The 25,101-nt window shown below is 36.3% G+C and overlaps 1 protein-coding gene across 3 annotated transcripts; it reads right to left on the bottom strand.

Moving 5' to 3' along the window:
• Positions 1-346: 346 nt before the first annotated feature.
• Positions 347-24,429, bottom strand: TFRC (transferrin receptor). 3 transcript variants are annotated; one of them, XM_039850829.1, is made up of 19 exons: positions 24,310-24,429; positions 21,196-21,254; positions 20,440-20,650; positions 18,278-18,482; positions 16,851-17,000; positions 16,578-16,680; positions 14,908-15,021; positions 14,198-14,296; positions 13,194-13,333; positions 11,286-11,443; positions 10,535-10,654; positions 9,143-9,228; positions 8,867-8,930; positions 7,958-8,025; positions 7,016-7,074; positions 6,721-6,802; positions 4,986-5,207; positions 3,937-4,077; positions 347-3,331 (listed from the first exon to the last, which is right to left on the bottom strand). In XM_039850829.1, exons 2-19 carry the CDS (start codon positions 21,229-21,231, stop codon positions 3,089-3,091), a joined length of 2,301 nt encoding a protein of 766 aa, XP_039706763.1. In that variant the 5' UTR covers positions 21,232-21,254; positions 24,310-24,429; the 3' UTR covers positions 347-3,088. The 3 variants fall into 3 exon arrangements, with proteins under 3 accessions (XP_039706763.1, XP_039706764.1, XP_039706765.1); XM_039850830.1 differs by lacking the exon at positions 24,310-24,429 and adding an exon at positions 23,724-23,854 and having other exon boundaries at positions 3,070-3,331; XM_039850831.1 differs by lacking the exons at positions 16,578-16,680; positions 16,851-17,000; positions 18,278-18,482; ... (1 more) ...; positions 21,196-21,254; positions 24,310-24,429 and adding an exon at positions 16,388-16,406 and having other exon boundaries at positions 3,089-3,331.
• Between the last annotated feature and the right edge of the window lie 672 nt (positions 24,430-25,101).

Below are 25,101 nucleotides of genomic sequence, written 5' to 3'. Positions count from 1 at the left end.
ACCAGGGGTTAAGAGGAAGGAAGAACACAGAGGATCTTTAGGGCAGTAAAACTATTCTGTAATGTTCTGTAATGGTGGATATGTGTCATTATACGTTTGTCCAAACCTGAAGAATTTACAACACAAAGAGGGAACCTTAATGTAAACTATGGTCTGGGGTGGTAAGGATGTGTCACTGCAGGGTTGTTGATTCTAACAAATGTCCTACTCTGGAGGTGGGTGTTGACAGTGGGGGAAGGTGGAGGGTGGGGTTTGCAGGCACAGAGGATATGGGAACTCTGCACTTTCTGCTCAGTTGCTGTGAGCTTAAAACTGCTCTAAAAAAACCTATTTAAAAAATGACAACTCAGTGTTCAAGCATTTTATTAAATCAGATAGGAATCTGCATTGTTGCACATACCAGCTTGTATACAATTATAAGGGCATTATCACTTGTTTACAAAGATGTAGCTGGGCAGTAGATTGGCAAGTCTAATAAGCCATCTTTAGCCCAGTAAAATTTCAGGAACATTCAAAGACGAAACACAGTAAAGGTCATGCAAGTTCTAGAATAGTGAATCATGACAGCTCACTCATGTTATCCTTTACCATCAAAATGCACATATCTATAACCAGAAAAAATCTGAAGACTAGCAGGTTGTCACTAGTCAGATATACATTTCATTCAGGAATATTAAGACTCTTACCACTTACTGGCTTGTTTGATTGGAAATAACTCAACCCTAACCACAGAAGAGTTTTTTGAGATTTACTGCTGTAAAATGTATGCCCATTATTCATATTATGCCTTGAAGTCACTGAGCCTTTATTAAACTATGAAAAAGCATGATACTCAAACCAGGAATCCCAGCTATGACCTTTTTACTTAGCTACCCTAAATATTGGTTCAAGATAAAACACTGTGAAGACTAAAAAGACTGAGTAGTGAAACAACTCAGTGAGGCTGTAATAATCTAGATCTATTCTTACTTAAGTAAGTGACACTAAGTTTAAGAACCTTGAGCCTCTGTGGACTTTTTCTTAGGTGACAGTGTTAAACAGCCCTATGACAGCTGATTATCATGATGATTGAGTAGAAAACAGTCTTTATTCATGTAGCCTCAAACTTATTTGTTCACATCTACATTTAACTTATGACCACCATATACTAACGGGTAGGTAGGCAGACATAATCAAAGACCCTCTTGCAAGCTTCAGCTCCCCATACGCTTCACTCCCCCCACCCCCCAACTTCCTATACAAGTTTCCCCTGCTTTAAGCTAAAAGGTCAGTTCTGGATTCAAACTTGTATGAACTAAGTTTATAGGAGATAACATGCATATAGGGAATAAAGTTAAATTCATTTGTCAATAGCAAACATTATAAATGTATGCCACTATCCCGCTAAACAGAAGACCAGAGAAACCACAAATATAACAAAATACCACGTCAGGTTTAAAAACAACCTTTGAATCAACAAAAAAATATCCTGAAGTAATTTTATTTTACTGTGGTTGAATTTACCCACCAAATGTTTAATGACCACAAAATGTTTCTATAACTAAAAGAGAGAATTAGAGGGAGCTGGAAATACATGTTAGATACTAACGATCTTCAAGCTTTGAAGATGTCATTGCATGAAGAAAATTATGGGAAACACTGTTCCCGATAATTATGTACACCCTTAGTGTAACATATGGAGATCACTGTCTCCGATATAGACACTGTGGTAGGCAAAAACTACCTTGTTCTTTATACATTATGGAAGACACTGCTCCCGATAATGTGAGTTAGGTTTGACAAAGGTACTGGAAATTTTGCAAAATTTGAATTAAAGTTACACCTTGGATAAAATGAGCTGTAAAATTTTGCACATGAGTACTGTCTTGGCCTTTAAGTGACATTAATTTATAATGTAGGGAAAACTACCGTTTTTATCTACTTGCCTAAATAGAAGTCTAATTTGATTAGCAACCCCTAATTAAATTTGATTCTTCTCTAATACTTAGCTTTAAAATTTTATTTAGCTTGAGGCTGTTTTCTAAACCCTCAAATATTGCCCATAAATGCAAAACTTCCAGTATCTGTTGGGTTTTGTTAGCAGATGCTGCTTTTATTTTTAAAAAAAAACGACAGTATAACTGTCATAATTATGGAAGGCACTGCTTCCGATAATTATCTTCTATAAAAAAAACACCATTTATAGTGAACTCTGTCACTGATAAATAAACAATAAATATCTCAGTGCCAAAACAACAGAAAGCTTTTCCAAAAAATTAACACTTTGGCCAAAATTTGGCAGTGTGTTAAAGTCTGACAAACTGAGTTTGAGATTAAACAGCTAAAACTGGTTCTTTCAAAACACTGCGGAAAAAAACAACAAAAAAGCTAAACAAAGGCTTATGGGGGAGAGGACAGAAGAAAAGAAAATATACTAGGTCTTTGGCTTCTGGTCTCCTCTTTTCATAAATGATCATGAGGTTAACACATTAAGGCCTTACTCCTGTGATAAACAGTTGAACCTTATTTTATCCAGCTTAAGGACCTCTATTTCAGACCTCATTGGCAAGAAAAGTCCCATCACTTCTGAAAGTTAACTGTTTCATTCAGGGATGAGGAAACCAGCTAAATCCTTAAACAAGGCATATTTCTCATTTGGAGGATAAGGTCTTACAACCTGATATCTCCTTATCCAGCATCAAATGACGGAGGATCACACTAAGCTACCACTTTTAACCTTCAGCAGATATCACCTCCTTCCTCCCACTCAAAAGATACCAGTTCATGTCCTTAAAATTTAGAGCAATAGTTCATATAACTGGTTCTGACATTTTCATAACTATAACAGGAAAGAGGCAGTTACCATTGCAAAGCACTTACAATTCTAGAGAAAAAGTTCTATCATGAACATTTTTAAGTGGTTATTCACTTTAACTTGAAGTGCAGGTACCTACCCTGTATTAAAAGCTGTTGCCTAAAGACATCTAGTAGTACCAAGATGATTGGGTAGAATTTTAACAATATTAGGTTTTGTAGCCTTACTGAAAATTTAGCACAATCAGCACAAATCTAGAAACCACATTACCTAGCTAAGTTTTGGGTATCGCATTTAAAACTCATTGTCAATGTTCCAAATGTCACCAGCTAGGGCATTTGCAGCTCCCTGAATAGTCCAAGTTGCTAGAGCCAACTGGTTTTTAAACAGCGTTTGATTAAAAGCACTGTTATTTTTCTGACGCAGCTTCAAGTGCTCTAGTAAAGCGGACAGAGTATGAGAGCCAGAGCCCCAGAAGATATGTCGGAAAGGAGAATCTCTTGGAGATACATAGGGCGAGAGGAAGTGGTATTCCACCTACAAAAACAAAACATACAAGAGAGCTTACAGTGTTATGACTTTTGCTGTGAGATAAGGACCTTACATAGTAAAACCACACTGTCATTCTCCTGCTTCAAATGTTAAAATTTCCTTGAATTTGAGAATGTTGAGAACCAGGCTAACTAATCTTCTAACGTTAAAACTGTAAAGCAAACTGTCAATTACTTTGTAAAAATGAACTCTAATTGTATTGGTTTTCTGTTGTTGTTGGGAGAAAATGTATGGAAGGTTTACAACAAGTTTCTACTTTAATGAGTCTTCTAATTCTTCCGAGGAGACTAGGATAAAAGCAGTTAAGGTCTGGATCGGACAATAGAAATACAGAGGAAATGACAGCTAAAAATCAGTAATGATCTCTTAAGAATGTTTTTAAAGCCTAAAATAATTAATACTAGGTCAGATGTCTATTTTACTAATAGTTAGGATATGCTGGTTTTAGATTTTATAAGAGTTAAAATCTCTGAATTCTAAAGCAGCAAAGGATTCTAGACTCTTAGAATTATTATTCTTTTTAGAAATGCAAGATTTACCATGTAAAATTTAACATGTTTTAGTTCCTCTTTTTCGAAGAGTTTACTTACTTTCATAATACGGTCATTGATTCCCCTCATGACAAATCTGTCTGTTCTCTCGGCATTCTTATAATCTGTTGTTAATTTGGAAGTAGCCCGAAAAAAGTCTCCACGAGCAGAATACAGCCACTGTAGACTCAGACCCATCTCCTGAAGCAGAAAGACATTGCATTCACTATCAGATGTTCTTCTAAGAATGTTATTCTATATACCTTTCTAATGTAGGTGTAGCAAATGAGATTCTGATAAAAGGGGGTGACTCACAGGTAAGCACAAGACTCAGAGAAAGCTAGACTTAAGCACCTTGTACAGGAAGTTCTAAGCTCTATAAACTACAGCAATACACTCATATTTAAGCCCAACAAATACCACAATTATTCTTACTCTCATAAGAAAACCATCCTTGTCAAGAAATTTAACAACCTACTTAGTCAAAGTATAAAATCCTGGTAGTATATTGTTTCCAGTTCAATTTCTCTATAGGAGAACACAAAGCATTTCGGTTCAACGAACTTCAGAATCTAGTTATTACCATCTGTTAAATCCCATTTTCTGATCAGTTAGTCTCAAATTTTAAGAAAACCATAATAATTAAGATTTGGTTATTAGTTGGAAACCATTTCTGATTTTATTAAATGTTTGTATACTAGATACACAGGATCACCACTAAATAAGATTATAACTCCTAGCCATGTTCACTCTCCATCCATGTCATCTCCAAAAGGCACATGAGGCCAAACTCATAGGTTCGAAGTCAGTGGTTAGGACCTTTATAGTCTCTGAGTCCCACCTCTGCATGGGGTTGCTTGGAATATATGAACAAAAGCAAACAGTTCAGTTCTGAAATACTTGCTGTGGTTTATACAGCTCTATAACCCATAACCTCCCAACTTCCCGGATTTCAAATGAGTTACAGATTCCAAGCAAAAGTATACCTCAGTTCACTTTAAAATGTACTTTGGTTACCAACTATGCCCCTCCCCAGGAACAACTAAACATCATTCTTCAAACTGCTTAATACTTCAGCAATTAAGAACCTGATTTTATTAAGTGCTCACCTTTATGTCTGCTCTGAATTGGTTCATATCCCTCACAAATGAAAATATCTCATCATTATACATCTCATAGTTCAGGTTTAATTCAGCCTCATGGGTAAGTTTAATGATGAGCTGACCAGCCACTTCTGCTGCCGCACGTGCCATTTTGTCCAACTGAGGAATTTCCCGATACAGTACCTGATAGGTATCCATGCTAGTACCTAAATAAGGATAATCTGTGTCCTGGAAAACAAAGCCAGGTTACTGTACTCAGGTGGGTACAAGAGTAGAAGCCTCACATTAGTTTCACTATCAAGCTAATAATAGTAACCGCAATTCTTCCCTTGCTTCTAATTAATATATTCCTATTCCCAATTTTATCTCTTATCCACTATACTTTAAGAAGACACCACTTTTGCTACTTTCTTCTAGGTTCTATATAATCCCTGGTCTATCACATCAGATACCCTGAATAGATTTCAGCCTTGTTCTTTTCTCTCTGAAAAGTTTAATGAGGAAGGAGAACATGCATGAAATGTACTTTCAATATAAAGTGTTACTCTTAGACTAACATTTACCTTCTTCTAAATCATGCAGCACTTGACCCAGTCAGACATTACCTTCCTAACAAAAATGTCTGGTGCGTTAACAAGAACCCTCTACCTTCATTAGACACCTTTAGTTGTCTATTGACTATTTCTTCAGCTCTACTTCCTACCACTGTTCATTACAGCAATCTCACTGACAATCTTTTGGTTTGACCTCAATTCTTTCACTTTCAGACTGTACATTTTTGTATTATCTGTACCTCTGAACCAGAACTGCTAGGTTTTTGCCATCTAAGAAGTCATTAAGAAGTTTTTAAAAATCATGACTTTCGAAGGTCAACAGACATCATCATTTCCTCAACCATAGGACATGACAAGCAGTTCTTCTTAATGTTCTAGAGATCATGACCAGCTATTCCAATATAACAACTCATACTGCTGCTCTAGCAGGTTGAGGGAATTCTAGCAATGTTGATCTCCAAATCCAGATCTTTCATCACTCCCTCACTTCATACTTTTCCCTTCCTAGTCCCAAGCTAAAACACCCAGTGATAAGAAGTCTAGTAAGGACCTGGCCTCTACTGGATCAAAAATGTGATGCCACAGTTAACAGTTTCCACCCTGACCTCGTATGCTATTTCTAGGATCTCTTCAACCCCTGGAGGAGCCCACTATAGAGCTGGTTTTCCAACTCTAGCACTTTAACACCAAAGTCTTCATCATTCTGTTCACTCTGCCTAACTTTCAGTGCCTTTTAATGGTATACCAAGCCAATCTTGTTTTTCAACTTGGTCAGTTCAAAGTTCTGTCTCATAACAATCTCACATCTGTTTGGGTTTTTGTGCTTTTACTGATAATCCTTGCTTTAAGAGACTAACATCTCTGGACAAACACCTAGGACAGTATTTCAACAGGTATCAAGAACAGCACTGTCCAGCAGAACTGTCTGTTTGATGGAAGTACTTTATATTTACACTGTCCAGTAGGTAACCTTGTTATTAAAACTCATACTTAATTCAAGTTTTAGCAAATAAAATCAAATGCAAATTAAGCTAACTGATAACAATTCTATGTTAAGATCCATAAGGTAGCATGCAGTAACTGAATGTATGTAATTTCTTAAAACATTTTAAACACTGTAGAAGCTTGGTCTCAAAATTGATGAAAGAAGATTTAAGATTTAATGCTTTAGAATTCCTCAGACTTACCTCACAAAAACGGAAAGAAACTGCTGGGATTCCAGAATATGCAAGGAAAGGGAAAGCAGCATTATCAAAAGAAAGTTTCTCCCTGCAAGGAAAGCAAGAATGTGTATTTTAGAAAGTTTTCTAAAGAACAGACTTTGCAACCATACGACGCTACCCCTAACCCCAAAAAAGTCTTAAATCAAATCTTTCTAGGTATAGGTAAACTCACTTCAAGATTACATTTACCTAACACAGTAGGGTCCTACTAGGTGATTCTGCTTTTCTATTAACTGTTCATTCATTTTTCTCAACTTACACTTTGCTGATCCAGTTGCTATCCTGATACAGAGACTGCCCAGTAACAGGATGCTTCACCTATAAAATAAGAAATTAATTTATCATCTAAAATGAACCTTTCTGAAATGTTTCTCTCTATAAAAATTGATAAAAATTAAATTTTTATTATGCTTTCTTGAAAAAAATTTAAGACAATTAAAATAATCTCAAATATCTGAAGTTATTCCTACTAGGTTTGTGCTGTTAGTTCCCCTAGCTAAGGTGAGAAAAAAATGTCCTACTCAACATTTTAAAGGTGGTTTAACCACAATTTTAAAAACCCTCTTTAGCCTTCATGATATGCCTACCTCATTTCTGGTTTCTTCCTTCTAGCACATTTTATACTACTGCCTTGTTGGAGACCCTACATTAATCCTTAGTTTCCCATAGGATCAAAAGTAAGTTCTTCAACCCTGGTTTCCTTACAGCTTTAATCATTCCATTATATAGCCTCTAATCGCATTAAGCAAAACTCGTTCCTTGCTCATTCAAAACTATGGTCGTTCACATGGCTGTCTTTATTCAATGCACATTTCATCTGTCCTTATTTAAGTCTTAGGCACATGAACTTAGTGCAAGTTCATTTACACCTTCCTTAACATCCTGACTCTATAGACAACCCCCTGTGGGTGCCTGCAGTACAGCTTAGGCCTCATGGAATTCTGCTATGTATTCCTAAATAGACTATATATTGTTTGAGATTAGAGCCCTTCACATAACACTTCCCTCATCTCGCATGGTTCAATAGGCTGGGAGAAAATATGCCAAGAGCATGACTTAAATAATGCTGCTATAAAATTTATTCTAAATTCCTGTTATTGGTTACTTATAATAGTTTAAAATATCAATCTGGATATTTTCACCTTATGTAAATTAGACAAAAAATTAAGTTATACATTTTCATAATTAGGTATATACTCACATTTTGCATCACTTTCTCAAGAAGTGAATACAACAGTGGGCTGGCAGAAACCTTGAAGTTGCTGGTACCTGAAAAGAAGATTATTTTAATATTACCCCTTCTCCAGTTAAGCAATTTTTCACACTGCTACTTCTACAACTGAATTGATCTAGGAAGACAACCTAGATCAGTGGCATAAGAAACAACTATCCTCTTAGGAGTCAAAGTTCTTTAGTGACTGCTAACCTTAATTTGATTCAACCAAACCTCATACTCCTTGCATACTTTAATGTTAATGATTTGTTTTATGGTGCCTTTTTGGTTCATTCATGTTAAAGCAGTCATCTGCTAGCTATGGTAAGCCTGATATACATTTTGCTGCATAGGTAAAATGGCAATAATGACAAATCTAATAAAAGATTTCATTTAATTGTAACTCCTTTTTTCTTCCCAATGGAGACATTTCGCTATTCTCAGTGCATCCGGCAGCTATATCTGCACTTTTAAAAACATCCAAACTCTTTTAAAAGTTTAATCATCTGGCATTTCTATCTTATGCCACAATCTAGAAAGATGTGAATTCGTCTCTAGAAGTACCATTCAACATGATATGGTTTAGTTCTTTCTGGTCTAAAACATAGTCCAGACTAGTGGCTCTCAAACTTTAGTGCATCTAAATCACATGGAATGCTTGTTAAAACACAGTTTGCTGGACCTGTGCTCCAATTTGACCCAAAAGGTCTGGGACAAGGCCTGAAACCTGTCCATTCTATAACTTAATGGACTGTGAAGAGACAGCTAAGTCAATCTTTTGATCTGGGTTTGGCCAATGTAAATTGTAAAAAACAAGTGATGTTTTAGAAAGCTTCTTCTGATGTTCTATAAGTAATTTACCTGAATTCATAGATAGTTAATGAAAGAAATACTTACCAAGAATAGCATTATCCAGATTAATGTAAGTGAAAGCCTTTGAATGCAAGGAGGAAAGGTACCCCTAGAAGAGAAAGGGACATATTAATGTACTAATCTGCATTAATCTAATTATCATATAGAATAGCTGTTACTAGGGGTTTCTTTTTAAATTTGGTTTCTACTGAGACTAAATATACAAAGGCAAAAAATGATATAATCCAATCTAAGAGAGCATGGTTTCTGGAGGACAAAAGCCAATATAAGTTTGGGTCCCATTCTGGGTATAGATGATACCTCTAGCCATTCAGTGGCACCAACAGCTCCAAAATCTCCAGCACTCCAGCTGGCAAAGACAATGCTTCTGCTGGGTTTAAATCCATCTAAAAAGACAACAAAATAGTTTTATCTTGGGAAAAGTTATAGGTAGACAGTTGACTTAAGAGAAAATCAGAAACTTCCAATTCAAGGCAATAGATTCAGAAATAGTTCTTTTCTTTTTGAGGCCCCGGGTAGAAACAAAAAAAGGAGCAGGAATTTAAAAAGTAATCTATATGATCACATCCTAAGGAAATAAGTGTCAAATAATCATTTTGCACACATCAAATTAATATAATATTGTATGTCAACTATACTTATTAGAAACCAGCTTACTGGAAGTCACTTTTTTCAACTCCATTTTTTGGGTCTGTTAACTTCTGGACCAAGAGGTACTTGAAATCAAAGTGTACCTTCTTGTAGAACAATTTGCTTAGAAGTAAGTCACTTAAAACACTAGATTACTTTAAAAACAATTGTTATTAAATAGAATAAAAATTCATAAGTTTAAGTTTTAAGAAAGAGTTTTCAGAGAATTGAAAACTAGTGACAGCTCCTTTGGGGGCTATATGTGCCTCCATCCCTCTACTTTTCTGGAGTATGTATTTTTCTGCATCAATGTACTTTTCTATAAAGTTAAACACTATGACCTACTCTATGAACCAAAGATTTAAGAATGTGATGCGGGTTTGCATGTGTGTATGTGGGTGTAGAGAAGTGGTACATACCATGGGAGAAAGGCTGGAAAGTAAGCCTTTATATATTTCTGATATATAAATATATTCTATATCATATTTATAAATATATCAAATTATACATTATAATTTTATAACAAAACTATAGAACTCAGCACAGAGGTACACCACTACTTACTTTGAAATAGATTGCTTAGGGACCATGTTAGATATGCCATATCATTCTGAGTAGGTCAAACTAAGAATTAGGGCCCAATATAACACTTTCCAGTGTTTCAAAAGAAATTGATGATTCCCAATGCAATGAAGACACTGCACGGAAAGCTGTTTCAAAGTTAAAGGTAGTGATATAGTGTACAGCATATAGTCAATATTGTAATAATTTTCTATGGTGACAGATGGTTATTAGACTTATCATGGTAATCATTTCGTAAGGTATATAAATGTCAAATCACCATGTTGTACAACTGAAACTAATATAATTTTGTATATCAACTACACTTCAATAAAAAAAAAGTCGAAGGCAGATATAACAAAGGACACCCTGCTTTGTACTTAAGAACTCAGAGTCTAGCATGAGTAACATAGGCAAAAGTGAGCAAAGTATATTCTAACATTTAGAACTAAATGTAGCACATAGCTGAATATTCAAGTTCCCAAAGTTTGCACTCTTTACCTTTTAAGACCATATTGGAGAATATCTGGGCAAGTTCCAATAGGAGAGCTGTTCCCACACTGGACTTTGCAGCTCCAGGACCCCAGGCATCCCTCTGAGCCCCTACTACAATATAGTGATCTTAAAAAATAAAAATGAAAATTATACAATCAGCTCTTAAACTGTTTTCTAATATCAAAGTTTAGAAAAAGCACATTAGTAGAAGGGTAAAAATGTAGTATATGTATTAAGGATAAGAAAGCCTTACTTCAGATCTGACTTAGTTAGGACTTTGGGGATCAAAAATTCACATGACAATATAATAAGCAACTGAAGTCCAAAGGCTTTCTGTACTACATTATATGACTATTTGACTGCATTTAGATAGATTTTACCCATTCCAGGAATCAGCAAACTACATATTCATTATGGCTGTTTTCATGCTACAAGGCCAGAATTAAATAATTGCAACAGAGACTGTATGGCCCATAAACTGCCCTCTTAAGTAGAAATTTGCTTACTGCTGGCCTACTCAATAATTTAAAGCGATTTTCTAGTCACAATGGTCAGTTTTTGACAAGGTACTTTCCTAGAGTCTTATTACCTCCCAATGAAACTGACACATAAACGGTTCTCTTTAGGACAGACAAGATTTAGCATTTCATGAAACCAAGCCAAGCCAGCCTTCCTGCACTCCCTCTTCTAGCCACATCCTTAAGATGAGCAAGGAAAACAGAAATATAGAAATAGATAACAAATGCAGGGTCTTTACCTGGTTCTTCAAAGCCTTTAATAACACCAAAGACATTTAAAATTCTTATCTCTTTCAGTTCATTGGTCACAGTGAGCTTCACATTATTGTTCTGTGAAGTTACCAGCCTACATGAAGAATCTGTTTTCCAAGTAGAAGGACAGTCTTCTTCCATATTTCTAGAAGTAGAAAACAGATCAGCATTCTGAGTTGTTACCTTCTCCAAGTTTACCAAATCAGTCCTCCTTAAAGTCCACTAAAATTCTAGGTTGAAAGAACATAAAGAGAACACACAAAATTTATTCCCTAGTGGCTATCCATTTGTATCTTATTCTGATCCGTAGGCAGCCATTTATTTGAAAACCATGAGTTACTTTCTCATTTAACCAATGTTTTAAAAGAATTTCTCTACCTTCCTCTTCTGATGAGTGCCTTTCTGCCAGAAATATAGCTATTGTTTAATTTGAAATAGATACCAAGACGAATTCAGAACAAAGTTCTTATATAAAAGTCTATTAATATATTCTCATGTTTCCTAACTCCACTACAGAGATAGTATACAGGCTTATCTCAAGTTATAAAAGAATAGTCATGCTGCTGGTAGTTAGATATCATCCCCTAATTCCTCAAATATCATTCAAACAGGAACTGCTCTAAAGTGGCTTACGTAAATACAGTTGACCCTTGCAACATGGGCTTGAACTACACGGGTCCACGTATACACAGATTTCTAAAATAAATGTGTACATTAATGTAGATGTTTTTACTATAGCTTTATTGTATGACTATAGTATACTCTATATAATACATATGCATATAACATACAAAGTACGTTAACCGATGGTTTACATTATTGGTAAGGCTTCTAGTCAACAGTAGGCTATGTAGTTAAGTGTTTGAGGAGTCAAAAGTTATACATGGATTTTCAACTGTGCAAAGGGGTTGGCACTTCTAACTCCTGCATTGTTCAAGAATCAACTGTATGTCAAAACATTATTACCCACCACTACACAATGGTAAGGGGGGCTGGCTTCACAGGATAGGTGGTGGAAAGAATAACCTGATTCTAAGTTTGGTATGAGTCAATGAGAATGGCCTATTACAAATGCCTCTTAGACCTAAGACAGCATTATTAAGAGTCACACAGTATTTTACAAAGTCCTTACATATAGAAGCTCTTCATTTGAGACCTGGTAGCACCGTATTAGGTAGAATATATTTTAGTTATCCAATTAAGTCAAAGAAGCATGATCAGTGGCATTAGAGTAACTTGCTCTATGTCACACAGCAATAAATGCTCACATACGTATCTGAAACTAGATCTACATCCTGTACCTACACCAGGTGGGAAACATGTCCAGATCAAGATAAAAATTAATGATATACACTCTAATCACACAGGATTGTTTTTGGGACACTAATACACTAAGGGTATCCAGAAGGACTAATCATGATGACTATAAAGCATCTGGAAACTATAATGAGAATTGAGGATATTCAATCTATAGATAAAAAAACTTGAATCGTTCTACTGCTAAACAGAAAATCCAGAACTAATGGATGTTACAAGGAATAAAATTTTAGCTCAACATGAATTCTAACAGATTTTCTCCAATAACTGAATGGGTTGCCACAGGCAACAGAGTGGTTTATCATAGGAAGTATTCAAGCAGATGCCACGCCAGGTATATTACACAAGGAAATCACTAGGTGAACTGAACAAGGACTCCTTGAGTTTATAAATCTAATGTCTATTATTAATATCGCTTTATGGAGGAAAAGTTTCATTAACAACTATCCATCCCCAAAATGTTCCAAATGTGGAAAATTATAGCCAATTGTTTTAAGACTTTTTCAAATCAACGCAAACAGATCATTCCTCCCAAAACATAAAACTTCACCCTGCAAGACAGTTTTCAAATAACTTACTGAAACAGCTTTTCTGCACAGGCTCTGGAAATTGTTTGGACAGGTATATTAGGCAATCCTGATGATTGAGATGGTGGAAACTGAGTGTGATTGAAGGAAGGGAATCCAGGTGTATAAGGGTCACCTGTACCCAGATGAGCCTAATAAAACAAAAGAGTAATTAGCTCTACTAGGTACCTATTCAAGTTTCCCTAAAATATTCAGATTCAGTATGAGGCTATAGCCCAAGCTTAGTTCAACATCTTAAAGTCTGAATGGCTCTACAATATGATTCTTGTTTTTATATGACATATAACAAATCCTCAGTTCAAGGCACTACGGTAGTCCCTCCTTAACCTTGGGGAGTATGTTCCAAGAACCTCAGTGGATGTCTGAAACTGCAGATAGTACCAAACTCTATATATACTATGCTTTTCCTATACATACGTATACTTTATGGCTTCCTCTTTGGCATATCAGAATTGCCAACATCGCTACTCTTACGGTTCGGGGCCATCATTAAGTGAAATAAGGCTTACTTGAATGTAAGCACTGTGACACCATGATAGTTGATCCCGTATATGAGATGGCTATTAGGTGACCAATGGGTGGGTAGTGTATTCAACGTTGATATACTGACAAAGGGATGATTCACATCCCAAGCTAGACAGTGTGGAATGACTCAAGATTTCATCATGCTACTCAGGACAGTGCACAATTTAAAACGTGAATTATTTATTTCTGGAATTTTCCATTTAATATTTTCAGACCAGTTGGTCGCAGAAAACTGAAAGCAAAATTGCGGATAAGCGGGAAACTACTATACTGATAGACTGCTTTCGGCAATAAGTAATAATGAGGTCTCAAAGTCATGTAAGCTATCTTTTTCTCTTCCTGCTAAAACTCTCCCAGAAAAAAAAAAGAGTATTTAAAGAAGGCATAGTTCTATTTCTACTAATGTATATGAAATCTAGCAATAATTTGGAGAACCCCCAAACTCATTTACTCAAGAAATAAGAACTCACATGTCCAAAGACTGGAACCTCTGCATCAACAATGGGAAATTTAGTACGGTCCATGTAAATCAAGACACCAATTGCATTTAAACTTTCAGCATTTTTAACCTAAAGAAAAACATATAAAGCTCAGAAAATGAAGATCTAACCATATAAAATTAGAAGGATATATACTGAACTTTATGCTAAAGGACAAAAGGTTAGAGAGAACTACACTGATACTCAAATGTTTTAAATAGCTTTTATGTTTAGAAAAAATATATGCCTTAAAACTCATTAAGGAGAGTTTAAAAGATGAGAAATAATAAAAACCCACCCAAGACAAACACTATCTTTTGCTATGTTCCACTCTAGTCCCTTGTCTAGGTTTGACTTTTAACTTCCCTTTTTATAAAACAGTTATAACTGTATTCTATATATATATAAAACTTGGTTACATAGACAATTTAAACTGCTTTCACTTAAGCATTTTTGATTAGCTCATTTTCACTAAAAGACAATGGCTGCAAAATACTCCAAGTAGCTATGTCATAGTTTTGAAGTATCCTGTAACTTTAGAAAATGGAAACTTACTTGATTTTTTGAGCACTTTAATAAATAAAATTATATTATCAGGTTTGAGGGTTTAAGACTGTTGGTTTTCAGAATGTAAGAAAATGAACAATGCCATTTAACTTAAGAATGATATGATACCAATGTATTTGATAACTCATACTCACCTTTTCAGCAAAAGTGATTTTCCCTGCTCTAACGATCACTAAAGATCCATTCACAGGAGAGGTTAAATCCTCAAAGTCTTTTTTAGTGCCAAAATTAGCATGGATCAGTTTACCCTAGAATAAAGACATTAGATTGAATGAGCATCATGGTATTAGAACAGCTGCAGAGTCTGAGATGGAACAGTTTTACAGATTAAACCCAAGAGAGGGTAAAAACAGGCCAAGGACTAGAAAGGATATATGAGAGTTCAAAGTCAAAAGTGGTCAGGGTTATTAGGAGTGAAGTCAAGATTTCTGGCCTATATTCATGTCTTTCATTATCCCATGCTGTCTTTAATTTACATTGATCTATTTACATTAGTAATTTACATTGCTTCGATAATCTTGAGGGAAGAGAAAAGATAACAGGATATGTTAAACAAGAGACATACACCAATATAAATACTGTAAGGCCAGCCATGGCAGCACCGATTACATAATATTCCCAAACTTGAACCTCAGACAATTGAGAACATATATAGGAATAGGTCTCAACTGAAAGTTCTGATAATAAAGTTGTCCAAAAATTGTCTATTACAATAAAGTGACTTACACAGATCAACTTTTAGATGTTTATATAAGCTGTCATCATAATGTTCCTATACACTATTAGAGTTTAGATGTACAATTATAAACGGACATTAACAACCAAATATCTAAATATAGAAAGCATGAAGGAAAACTAAAACCCTCAATTCTTTTAACAGAATAATCTACACACCTACAAACTCCTGGCTTGTAGCTAGCCAGGGAAAGTGATAGAGCACAAGTAACCAAGACGACAATATAACTATAAAACTTCATCTCGCTCAGAAGATCCATGGGATAGACCCCTGACATACAAATATGTGGCTTTTAACCTGGAAAACCTAGACAGAACTATTCTATTTAGCTGTTTTTTAATTTCTGTAGTAATTTGGCCACATTTGCCTAAATTTTATAAGCTCAAACATTAAAGAATCAAGCTAAGGCTAGATTCCACCTAAGATGGTTATTGATATGTCCCCACATAAGCGGTAATCTAATATATGCATTCATTCAGCAAATACTACCATGTGTCAAACGCTGTCCAAGGCTCTGTGACATAGCAGTAGATGAAACAAACCCCTACCCCTTTGTGTAGCTTACATTCCAGTTGTGGAATCAAATGAATAATGTCAGGTGCCATAAGTACTACGAAGAAAAATAAAGCAGGATAAGGGGAAGTGATCAGAGAAAGGATATTTTTGATAAGATAATCTAGGAAGCCTTCCCTAAGGAGGTAATGTTAGAGAAGAGACTTACACAAAGTGAGGAAACAAGCCATGGTGATATATAGGGAAAGTGGTCCAGGCAAAAGGAAAGGAGAGTTTTATAAAGGCCTTGAGGTGAGAGTGTGCTTGAATTTGAGTGTTTGAGGAACAGGAGGGAGATTGGAGTGAGCAGTAAGATTACTTAGTACCTTGCCAAACAAGATGAGGACTTGGGGTTTTATTTTCACCATGGCATAGGAGGGTTGAAGACAAGTATATGACATGATCAGTTACATTTTACAAGCAAATTTACACGATCACTCCTAAGAACAGTAAAGACAATGAGTTTTTGAGCTATTCAACAGGGAAAAAAGTCATGTACTATTTTGCCTTACTTACAGTAACTGTTGTAGCCTTACTATATGCCACGTAACCCACAGGATTCTCCACCAGATATACCATTTCACCGTTCGTACGCACTATGGTCACTGAGTTTCGAGTACTGTTAAAAAGATTAAGTTAAAATGAAGTTAAAACTACTATTGGACCAAAAACTTAAATGGCTTTAATACACTTAGCGTTTGGCTTGCATTCTTTGAAAATCTTTTGTTATATTTATCACACCTAAAAATAGCTACTTCTATAAGATAAGTTCACCATCTTTCAACATACCTGCCTTTGACCTGAATCTTAACAAAATGTTCATCGTGCCAGACTTTGCTGAGTTGACGTTTACGGAATTGATCTTCAAGGTAAAAAGCAAGGCTTTCATCTTTTTGAGATCCAGCTTCACGAGGGACAAAAGTATTTTCATTCAGACGCCTGGAGGAAAAAGTGTCACAGTGAAATGAACTAAAGTTTAATTCAAAATAAACATTAAACTTGAATATCAAGCAAATTGGTTATTTTTTTTAATTGAGGCAACACTGGTTAATAACATTACATAAGTTTCAGGTGTACACCATTATAATTTGATATCTGTATGCACTACAGTGTACTCATAACCAAAAGTCTAGTTTCTGACAAGCAAATTGTTTTAAAAGCTAACTCAATGCCACCCATCAGAGTTAACATAAATTAACTGTGACCTAAAACTTCTAGATTGACCAGATAGATACAAACATAGAAGAAAAAAAATTGCGTCCAATATCTGAAGAAATTTATGACTTGTCCCAATATATCTGCTTAGGGTAGTTTTAGGAAAATGAGCAGCTTCCAGGAGAGCTGTTGTAAGCAAAATGAGATAGTATTACTGTTGGTAAACTCAAACTTCAACTTTCACATACTGTGAAACACTGCGAATCCCCTGGAAGCAAAACTGCTTATTATTCTTATCTCCTATGGCTCTGTGTAAATATACAGAGCATATTAGTTATTGATCTTTTTTGGGGGGTCGGGGAGTAGACTATACTTTCACTTCATCCATAATGCCTGGTGTACAGTATACACAAAAGTATTCACTAGATGGAGTAAAAATGCCAAGATTTCTAATTTAAGACCAAAAGAACTATTATACCACTGAAACTATAGGAAGTTAGCAATAGGTAAAAGATGATTTTGTTCTCTATACAGAGTTAGATATGTGTCTAAGGAAGATCTTAAAAATCTAAGGATAGAAACCTTAAGGACACTTCTTAGGGTATGGATTAATGAATAAGAACCAGAAAGCAAAGAATACTGGAGACATAACAAGTTGGATAGACAAGTTAGTGCTGACCTAGAGGATGAAGAAGGCTACTGATGGCCCTGAGGAGAGCAGCAGAGCTCAGCATGACTTACAAGGGATTAAGATGAAACTTCAGAGAAGAAAATCTGACAGCAAGCAACAAGCTACAGAGAACCAGATGACAGAAAGATCAAGGACCTGTGAATTTTTTTCCAAAAAAGGAGTCTCCACAAAAGTACTAACTTTTTCCCCTATCAACGTAGTTTGAATTCTGTACTGACTCCTTATCTCTAACTAAACACAGGAAGTCTCCTCTACCCTAAAAAGCCTTTCCTCCAGACTATCACTTTTGTTTTGTTTCACTGCACCTAATAATACTCAGCATCATCTATTTAGGTATCAAGGTTGAACTTGTGAAGTAGCTCAAGATTACCTGATTGTGTTGCTGAAGTCTGCAGCATTCAGTTTCTCTGACAACATTGCTTTGAGGTCTGTCCAAAATAAGCGGGAAGGTACTTCAGGAAAGTACTCTTCTATTTCGGAAGATTCTGTTCCCTCTATCTTTGGAGGTTCTGTTTCCCTGCATTCACCTTTTGGTTCTACGCGTTTACAATAGCCCAAGTAGCCAACCATAAATCCTAAGGATAAAAAATTTCACAGCTAAATTCACAGAATTTCATTTATAATCTATTCCTATATTAATTGTTAATATTTTCAACTAAGTCTTGAAAATATTGGTTTTAAACCCATTTTAAGCAGTTTGAAAGAAAATATACCAGTCTCTCAACTTACGTGGTATTTTTCATGCGAGTTTTTTAATACATAGTAAATATCCCCCCCACCCCGTTTATGTGGATTTTTAATATGTAGTTTCCATTTACGCAGTCTCCTTTTACATGGTTCTTTCTTTTTCATTTCCATTATTGGCAATTACTCTTTCTAAAAAATAGCTTAACTCACAATGTGCAAAGAACTAATACTTACACACAATTGTTAATTGGCAAACAAAAAAGCATAAGTGACTACTGATGTTTTTCAGGATTGCTTTTACAAATGTTTTGCTGTAGAAGCTGAAAATTATATGAAAGAAAAATGTCTTCCTTTTAAAATACTTTTACTTCTAGATAATGCGCCTGGTCATCCACAATTTAAAACATCCAAATAAAAAAGTTGTATATTTGCCACCAAATATGATTTCCTTGATCCAAGCTTTAGTCAAGGCATTATTTCCACCTTTAAGATTATAGAAATAGAGTTTTAATGATATTTGTAATAAACTTGAAGATAACGAATCACTTATGGTTACAGAAACCTAGAATAAATACACAATTTTAAGTTGTATTGAGAATATTGCTTATAGCTTTGAATGATATAAAGCTGTCAACTTTAGATGCTTGCTGGAAAGCACTAAGGCCAGAAGTAGTTGTACCAGAGAATATGGTTCCAACAACTAAAGAGGGATTAACTGGCATTATTAATTTATTAAAGAAATTTCAAGAAGGCTCTGACAATATGCATGATATTGTCATTCAGATAATCCGCATAAATCAAGGGACGGGTGTAGTGCATATCAGTTTTATGTATTTTAAACCATTCAGTCTAATAAATTAGATAATAACTGTATTTTAAACAGTTACACCTGTTTATTACTGAATTACTAGTTGATCACAAATTAACTGATAATGAATTAAGTCACTTAAAATCTGAAGACCATCCTGCCAGTGAATACGGCAGTCACCTGGAACCAGTTTCATTCACCACAGAAAATATTTACAAAGCTCTTCAACTGGCCAAAAAACTGGAAACTGCAATTCTAGATATTGATCCAAATATCCAATGAGCCTTAAAATTTCGAAAAGATTTTAAAAAACGTTGCAGTGAATATTGAAGAACTTATGAAAACTTAGCAAAAGATGGGGTTAGAAAAAGAGCACCCAAAAACATAAACATAAATAATGAAACTGAAGTAGTACTTCCAAATATTTCGAGCGATGAAGACAGTGACTTTGTGCCAATTAAAAAGAGAAGGTTGTTTGCTTCCGATTATAGTACAGACTGACAGCGAATAAAATTTATTTTGATTCTTCTGAATTTTCATTAGCACTTTTTTTTTGTGGAAATAGGTGAAATATTTTCGTGACTTATCTTGGCCTATTTCTTCAGTATTTTTTTTCCATCCTGGTGGACTCCTTATGTGGTTTTCTTCCATGTAAAATATGTGCGGAACAGATAATCCACATAAATCGAGGGACGGGTGAAGTGCATATCAGTTTTATGTATTTTAAACCATTCAACCTAATAAACTAGATAATAACTTTATTTTAAACAGTTACATCTTTTCAAAGCATAGGTACCTTCTCTTCCCAGAAGCCCACTTTGAATCTTTAAGCTAAACTTCTATAATACAAATATCCTGTGTATATTTCTGGTATAACATTTATACATTACACTGAAACGATTCATGTGTTTCTCTTCTCCCACCAGGCTAACCTCAAAAATAGGTATAGAATCTTAATCATCGTTTGCTGAGCTAAATTAACAAACTTCCTAAAGTTGGTGACAAGGAACATTTAAGTTTTGAAGGGCCACTCTTACCAATGAAGAAAAAGATGATTACAGCAATAGTCCCCCAGAAGGTAGATCTATTAAACCTTTTTGGTTTTGTGACACAGGCATGATTACCCCTCACGTTATTGTCAACATTTTCTTCTTCGTCTACAGCTAGTTTCATCTCCACATGACTGTTATCGCCATCGACTTGCCGAGCCAGACTAAACCGGGTGTATGACAACGGTTCTCCACCAAACTGAGATTTTTAAAAAAGAGAAAGAAAAAGAAGGGAATAGGAACATTTACAAAAAGTTTGGTTAGGTATGATACTTGTTATTGGGCCATTACTATGACTTTCTATATATCCTTAAGGAAAAAGAAGTTCCCCTTTCAAACCAACATTCTTCCCCGTGCCCAGTTTGATTAACGGCAGGTAGGGGCTGGATCACGCTGGCCTTCTTCATCTCATTCACTCAGGGTTTCTGTTATTCATGTCTACTCGTATACATTTCGATCTGTGCTTTCTTTAGTTCATCTATCTACTTGGTGGTCCCCCTCACCACCACACCCCAAAAGCCCTGAAACTTCTTACAAGATTTTCCTTAATTAACTCTGCTCAAGACTAATATATTCTTTTGTGGGATCAGTTACATCTCACAACCTTGAAGTTACACTTCAAATGTAAATGAATACCTATGATAGCTTTGGGTATTATTTCATGCTTACTCGGTAGAAGTCATTCTTATATATTTCATATTCTTGCAAACTGGTGACAGAGAAATATAATTTAAAATATCTTACCAAGTTAGACAATGCTGATCTAGCTTGATCCATCATTCTGAGCTGCCACACAGAAAAGCCTAGTAATAAAATAGAGAATTATTATTATAAGAAAGATGCCATTGTATCAGATTAGTGAAGGCTTTTCATCACCACACTAGATTATTACATATTAAATTCACTTTTAAATGTTTTATCACCTTTCTAGAAAGGGTGTTTAATCAAGATATTTAGTTTACATGACAACTAAATATAGTGTAATCTTTGATTAGATCCTGAATTGAGGTGGGGTGGGTGTGGAGACAGGCTCAAGGACATTGTTGGGAGAAATAAGAAATTTGAATATAGATTATATACTGCATAACAGTCTTGTATCGATGTTAGATTTGGGGAGTGTGATAATGGTATTGTGTTTTTTGAGAACACCCTTGTTCTCAGGAAATTAATGGTTAAGAATTCAAGGATGAAATATTGTGATGTCTGTAACTTACTTTCAAATAATTCAGTTTAAATAGGTATGTAAGAAATAAAGCAAATGTGCCAAACTGTTAACTGATGAATCTAGGTGAAGAGTACATGGATATACACATTACTATTATTTCATTTTTTCCTGTAGCTTTGTAGTTTTTCAAAATTAAAAATGTGGAGAAAACTAGTTAGAATATCATCCATAGTAAGTAGATTTAAGTAACTGAATTTGGTAGTCAAAGAAAAGTGGCAAATACAAGACAATAGACTGACATCTGGGGGAAAAAAAACACCTCAATCCAAAGTAGATTTAAGACAGGTCATGCTACGTAGACCAGTAACAAAGCATCTCCAAAGAGAAAAGGAGAGAAAAACCCAATCCTTCTGATTAAATGAACAGTTCTTACTTCTGATTAAATGATCTGATAGATAGATGCAAAAAGAATACACAAAAGACAGAGTATGCTGTCTTTTACAAAGAGGCCAATTACCTGAGAGATTAAGTGACTTGTTCAAGGCTGAAAACTGATAATCTAAAAATGAAGGTCAATGAGTTACTTACTGGGTTTGTAGAAACTATGTTCTTGTCTCCAGAAATACTGAGAAATTAATCTTAGCTTTTTTCAAAGCAAAATATATCTCTACAACCAACAAAGAGTCCTATATTAAGTTAAAGTATAGGTATTAACTGAAATCTGAATTTTCTAATTAATTTGGTTTGAGCATATCTAGATGCTTAAAAGTGATATGCTGAGATGTATAAAATGGACATTTATTTCATACTATTTAAGGTCTTTCCTATATGACAAGTACACTTAACAGTACATTTAACACCCACGTGGCACAAAGCAAGCTGTGAGATATGCAGATTGTAAAACAAAAGACATTAATAAACTGGAATTAGAAAAGTCTATCATAACCCATTAACAAAAACATTTTTTAATCTCCAAGTTTTAAAGACCAGAATCAATAACCAATATAGATCATATTCTTAGAAACATAGCCTCTTGCCCCATCTGGTACAAAACGCTTATCACTATCACTGCACCTGAACTGTACAAACCCAATCACTGGAGCCAGAAGTAGAAGGCCCCACCCTGAGCCAATTTTAATCACCCTTTTCTAGGAAAAAGCAGCTTACGAATTTAATTCTCATCTGAATCAGCCATTCCTCAAGGTTTCTAGTTTTAAATTAATTTAACACTTAAATTATCTAAAGAATTTTTAAAAATGATGAGATCGAGTGTATACAAGTAGGTAGATATTAATAGAACATGTAATTATGATTTTGTATAACTAAAATCTAAGTATATTTTTTTGAGAAAACATGTTATTTCTATCTCAATCCCTAGACACAAAATTAAGACTATAATATAAAAGAAAGAAAGTCAGAGAAAAAAATTATGACCTAGGCAATTCCTATTTTAACCTCACATTTGTGAAGAACATAATAATTCTATGATATCTACAAAAGTTATTCCTGAAGCTTTATACATAACAAAGAAAACAAGCAGCATCTTCATTCTCATTCAGCTTTCTGAAAACACTGCCAAACTGGAAGGTCAAGACCACTTGAAGTCACTGCAGTCTATTCGAGCAATGCTCATTGGGGAGAGCATACAGAAGGCACATACACAGAGCTTAACAATACAGTACGGCCTTTTGACCATATTACTAATTTCCTGAAGGTGCAAGCCGATTCCAATCCAAATAGCCTTTATTCAGCCTCTAGAGTCTAAGACAACAGCTTTCATAAAGAAGTCTTATTCCCATGGTCTCCCATCTTATAGTGAGGAGAGCCTAGCAATCCGAATATTCTTAATGCGTTTCCAGAACCTGAGCTGTTCAGTCGGTCTCTCTTGTGAAAATTGAGAACCCACACACAAGGCCAACAAGTAGCCTGAGGCAAGAAGATCAGGTTATACCAGAGAGTTCAAATGTACAGCTTACAGAAACCCCCCATCTAAATGCCTAGGACACACTCTTATCCGAATCCAGGACAGCTTTGTCCCTTTCAGCAGTAAGGCCTGGCGCGAGCCCCGAGGAAGCGAAGGGCTACGAGCTCAAGGTCACTCACGCACCCCGACAGCCATTCCCTGGGGACACTTCCTATACCAGCCACGTGCTTGCAGTAGAGCGAAATAAGGCAGCAGCGGCGTGGCTTGCCTCACGCAGGGCGGACACCTCGCTTCCGAGCCTGCGGCCTAGGGCTGTCCCACGAGGACCTGCATCTTTTAACGGCGACCTAGTGAGGACAGGGATCGGGGTAGGCTGAGAAGCCGGAAGCAGGGCGCAGAGCGACAGTTGGGAACCCCTCATCTCGCCGTGAGAGCCCTAACAGGGAAACCATTCGCTGCTCGGCGACCGAGACAAACAGGGAGCAGAAAGGACGAGAAGGGAATGGAGACTCCGCACCGTCGCTCCACACCGCGGCACCCGCATCCCGCTCCCGTCGCCGCCGTGGCCCTTCCCCACCCGCACGCGGGCCGCGCTCCACCTCGCCGGTCCCACCCGGAGGCGCAGCAGCTTCTCTGCGCCCTCTGCGGCTCCGCGAGGCTGCTGGACAGCACCTAGCAGGACCTCACTGAAGACCGCGCGGACCAGCCCTGCACGACGAGGGGGAGGGCAGGAGGAGCGATCGTGTCCTAGAAGCAGAACATCACTCACACGGGTGCTTCCCCTGTCGCCGTTGCCAGAGCCTCCACTCCGAAGCTGATTCCCTTTGAAGAGAAGGCCGTCCCCCGCCAGCTGTTTATAGTCTGGCGCCGCCTTCATTCGACCCCCCCACGGGCTTTGCGTCACTTCCTGCCTCACGTACACCTAAGGAGGCTCTCGAATTAATCGCTCGCGGCGAAGGGTGTGCACGCACCCGGACGAGGGCCCGCCTCAAAAGCGAGGGGAGGGGCGGGGCGAGGGAAAAGGCGCCAAGACTGCAGGTGCGGGGCGGGGTAGAGGGGAACGAGTGGCTGGCACACAGCCTTCCGCCTCGCTGCTCTTCGTTGGGGTGCGGTTCCCAACCCCCCAACCCCAAGCCCTCAGTCTAACCTTGACTGATGACCAAGCCTTGCAGTGCAAGGTCAGGTGGCGCTAGCATGTACTGCTAAATGTTGGATTCTTTCACAGTAATAATTCCTTAAAGCGCATGTCCTTGATAGAATATTAGGTAGGCACTAAAGCTGTATGGTACATATGTATTTTGCAGTCTCAGATACTTAGGATAAGCAAAAAGGAAAAAGAATTAAAAGCAAAATGCAAATTTGTATTTAGGATATGGAAAAGCTGCACATGAACCAAAGCGGGCATAGTGCTCTTAATGTTTAATGCATCAGGGAATGCATTAAACATTAAGAGCACTAAGGGAGAATAAAATAGTGATTTATTAAAAACTAAGGGAGAATAAAATAGTGATTTATTAGAATGATAGAATTGTAGATGAACTTTCATGTTCATTGTCACTAT

The sequence above is a fragment of the Pteropus medius genome, unplaced genomic scaffold (assembly GCF_902729225.1).
Source record: "Pteropus medius unplaced genomic scaffold, Ma_sr-lr_union100, whole genome shotgun sequence".
Taxonomy (NCBI): Eukaryota; Metazoa; Chordata; class Mammalia; order Chiroptera; family Pteropodidae; genus Pteropus; species Pteropus medius.
The sequence above is the reverse complement of the archived record's forward strand: the minus strand, read 5'-3'. Positions and strand labels throughout refer to the sequence as shown.

Excerpts from the sequence above, each read along its gene's own strand:
- TFRC (XM_039850829.1), bottom strand. The coding sequence starts at position 21,231 with ATGATGGATCAAGCTAGATCAGCATTGTCTAACTTG. Across the intron at positions 8,931-9,142 it reads GTGCCACTGAATGGCTAGAG|GGGTACCTTTCCTCCTTGCA; the intron begins GTATCATCTATA and ends TTTCTCTTCTAG. Across the intron at positions 7,075-7,957 it reads TTGAGAAAGTGATGCAAAAT|GTGAAGCATCCTGTTACTGG; the intron begins GTGAGTATATAC and ends CTTATTTTATAG.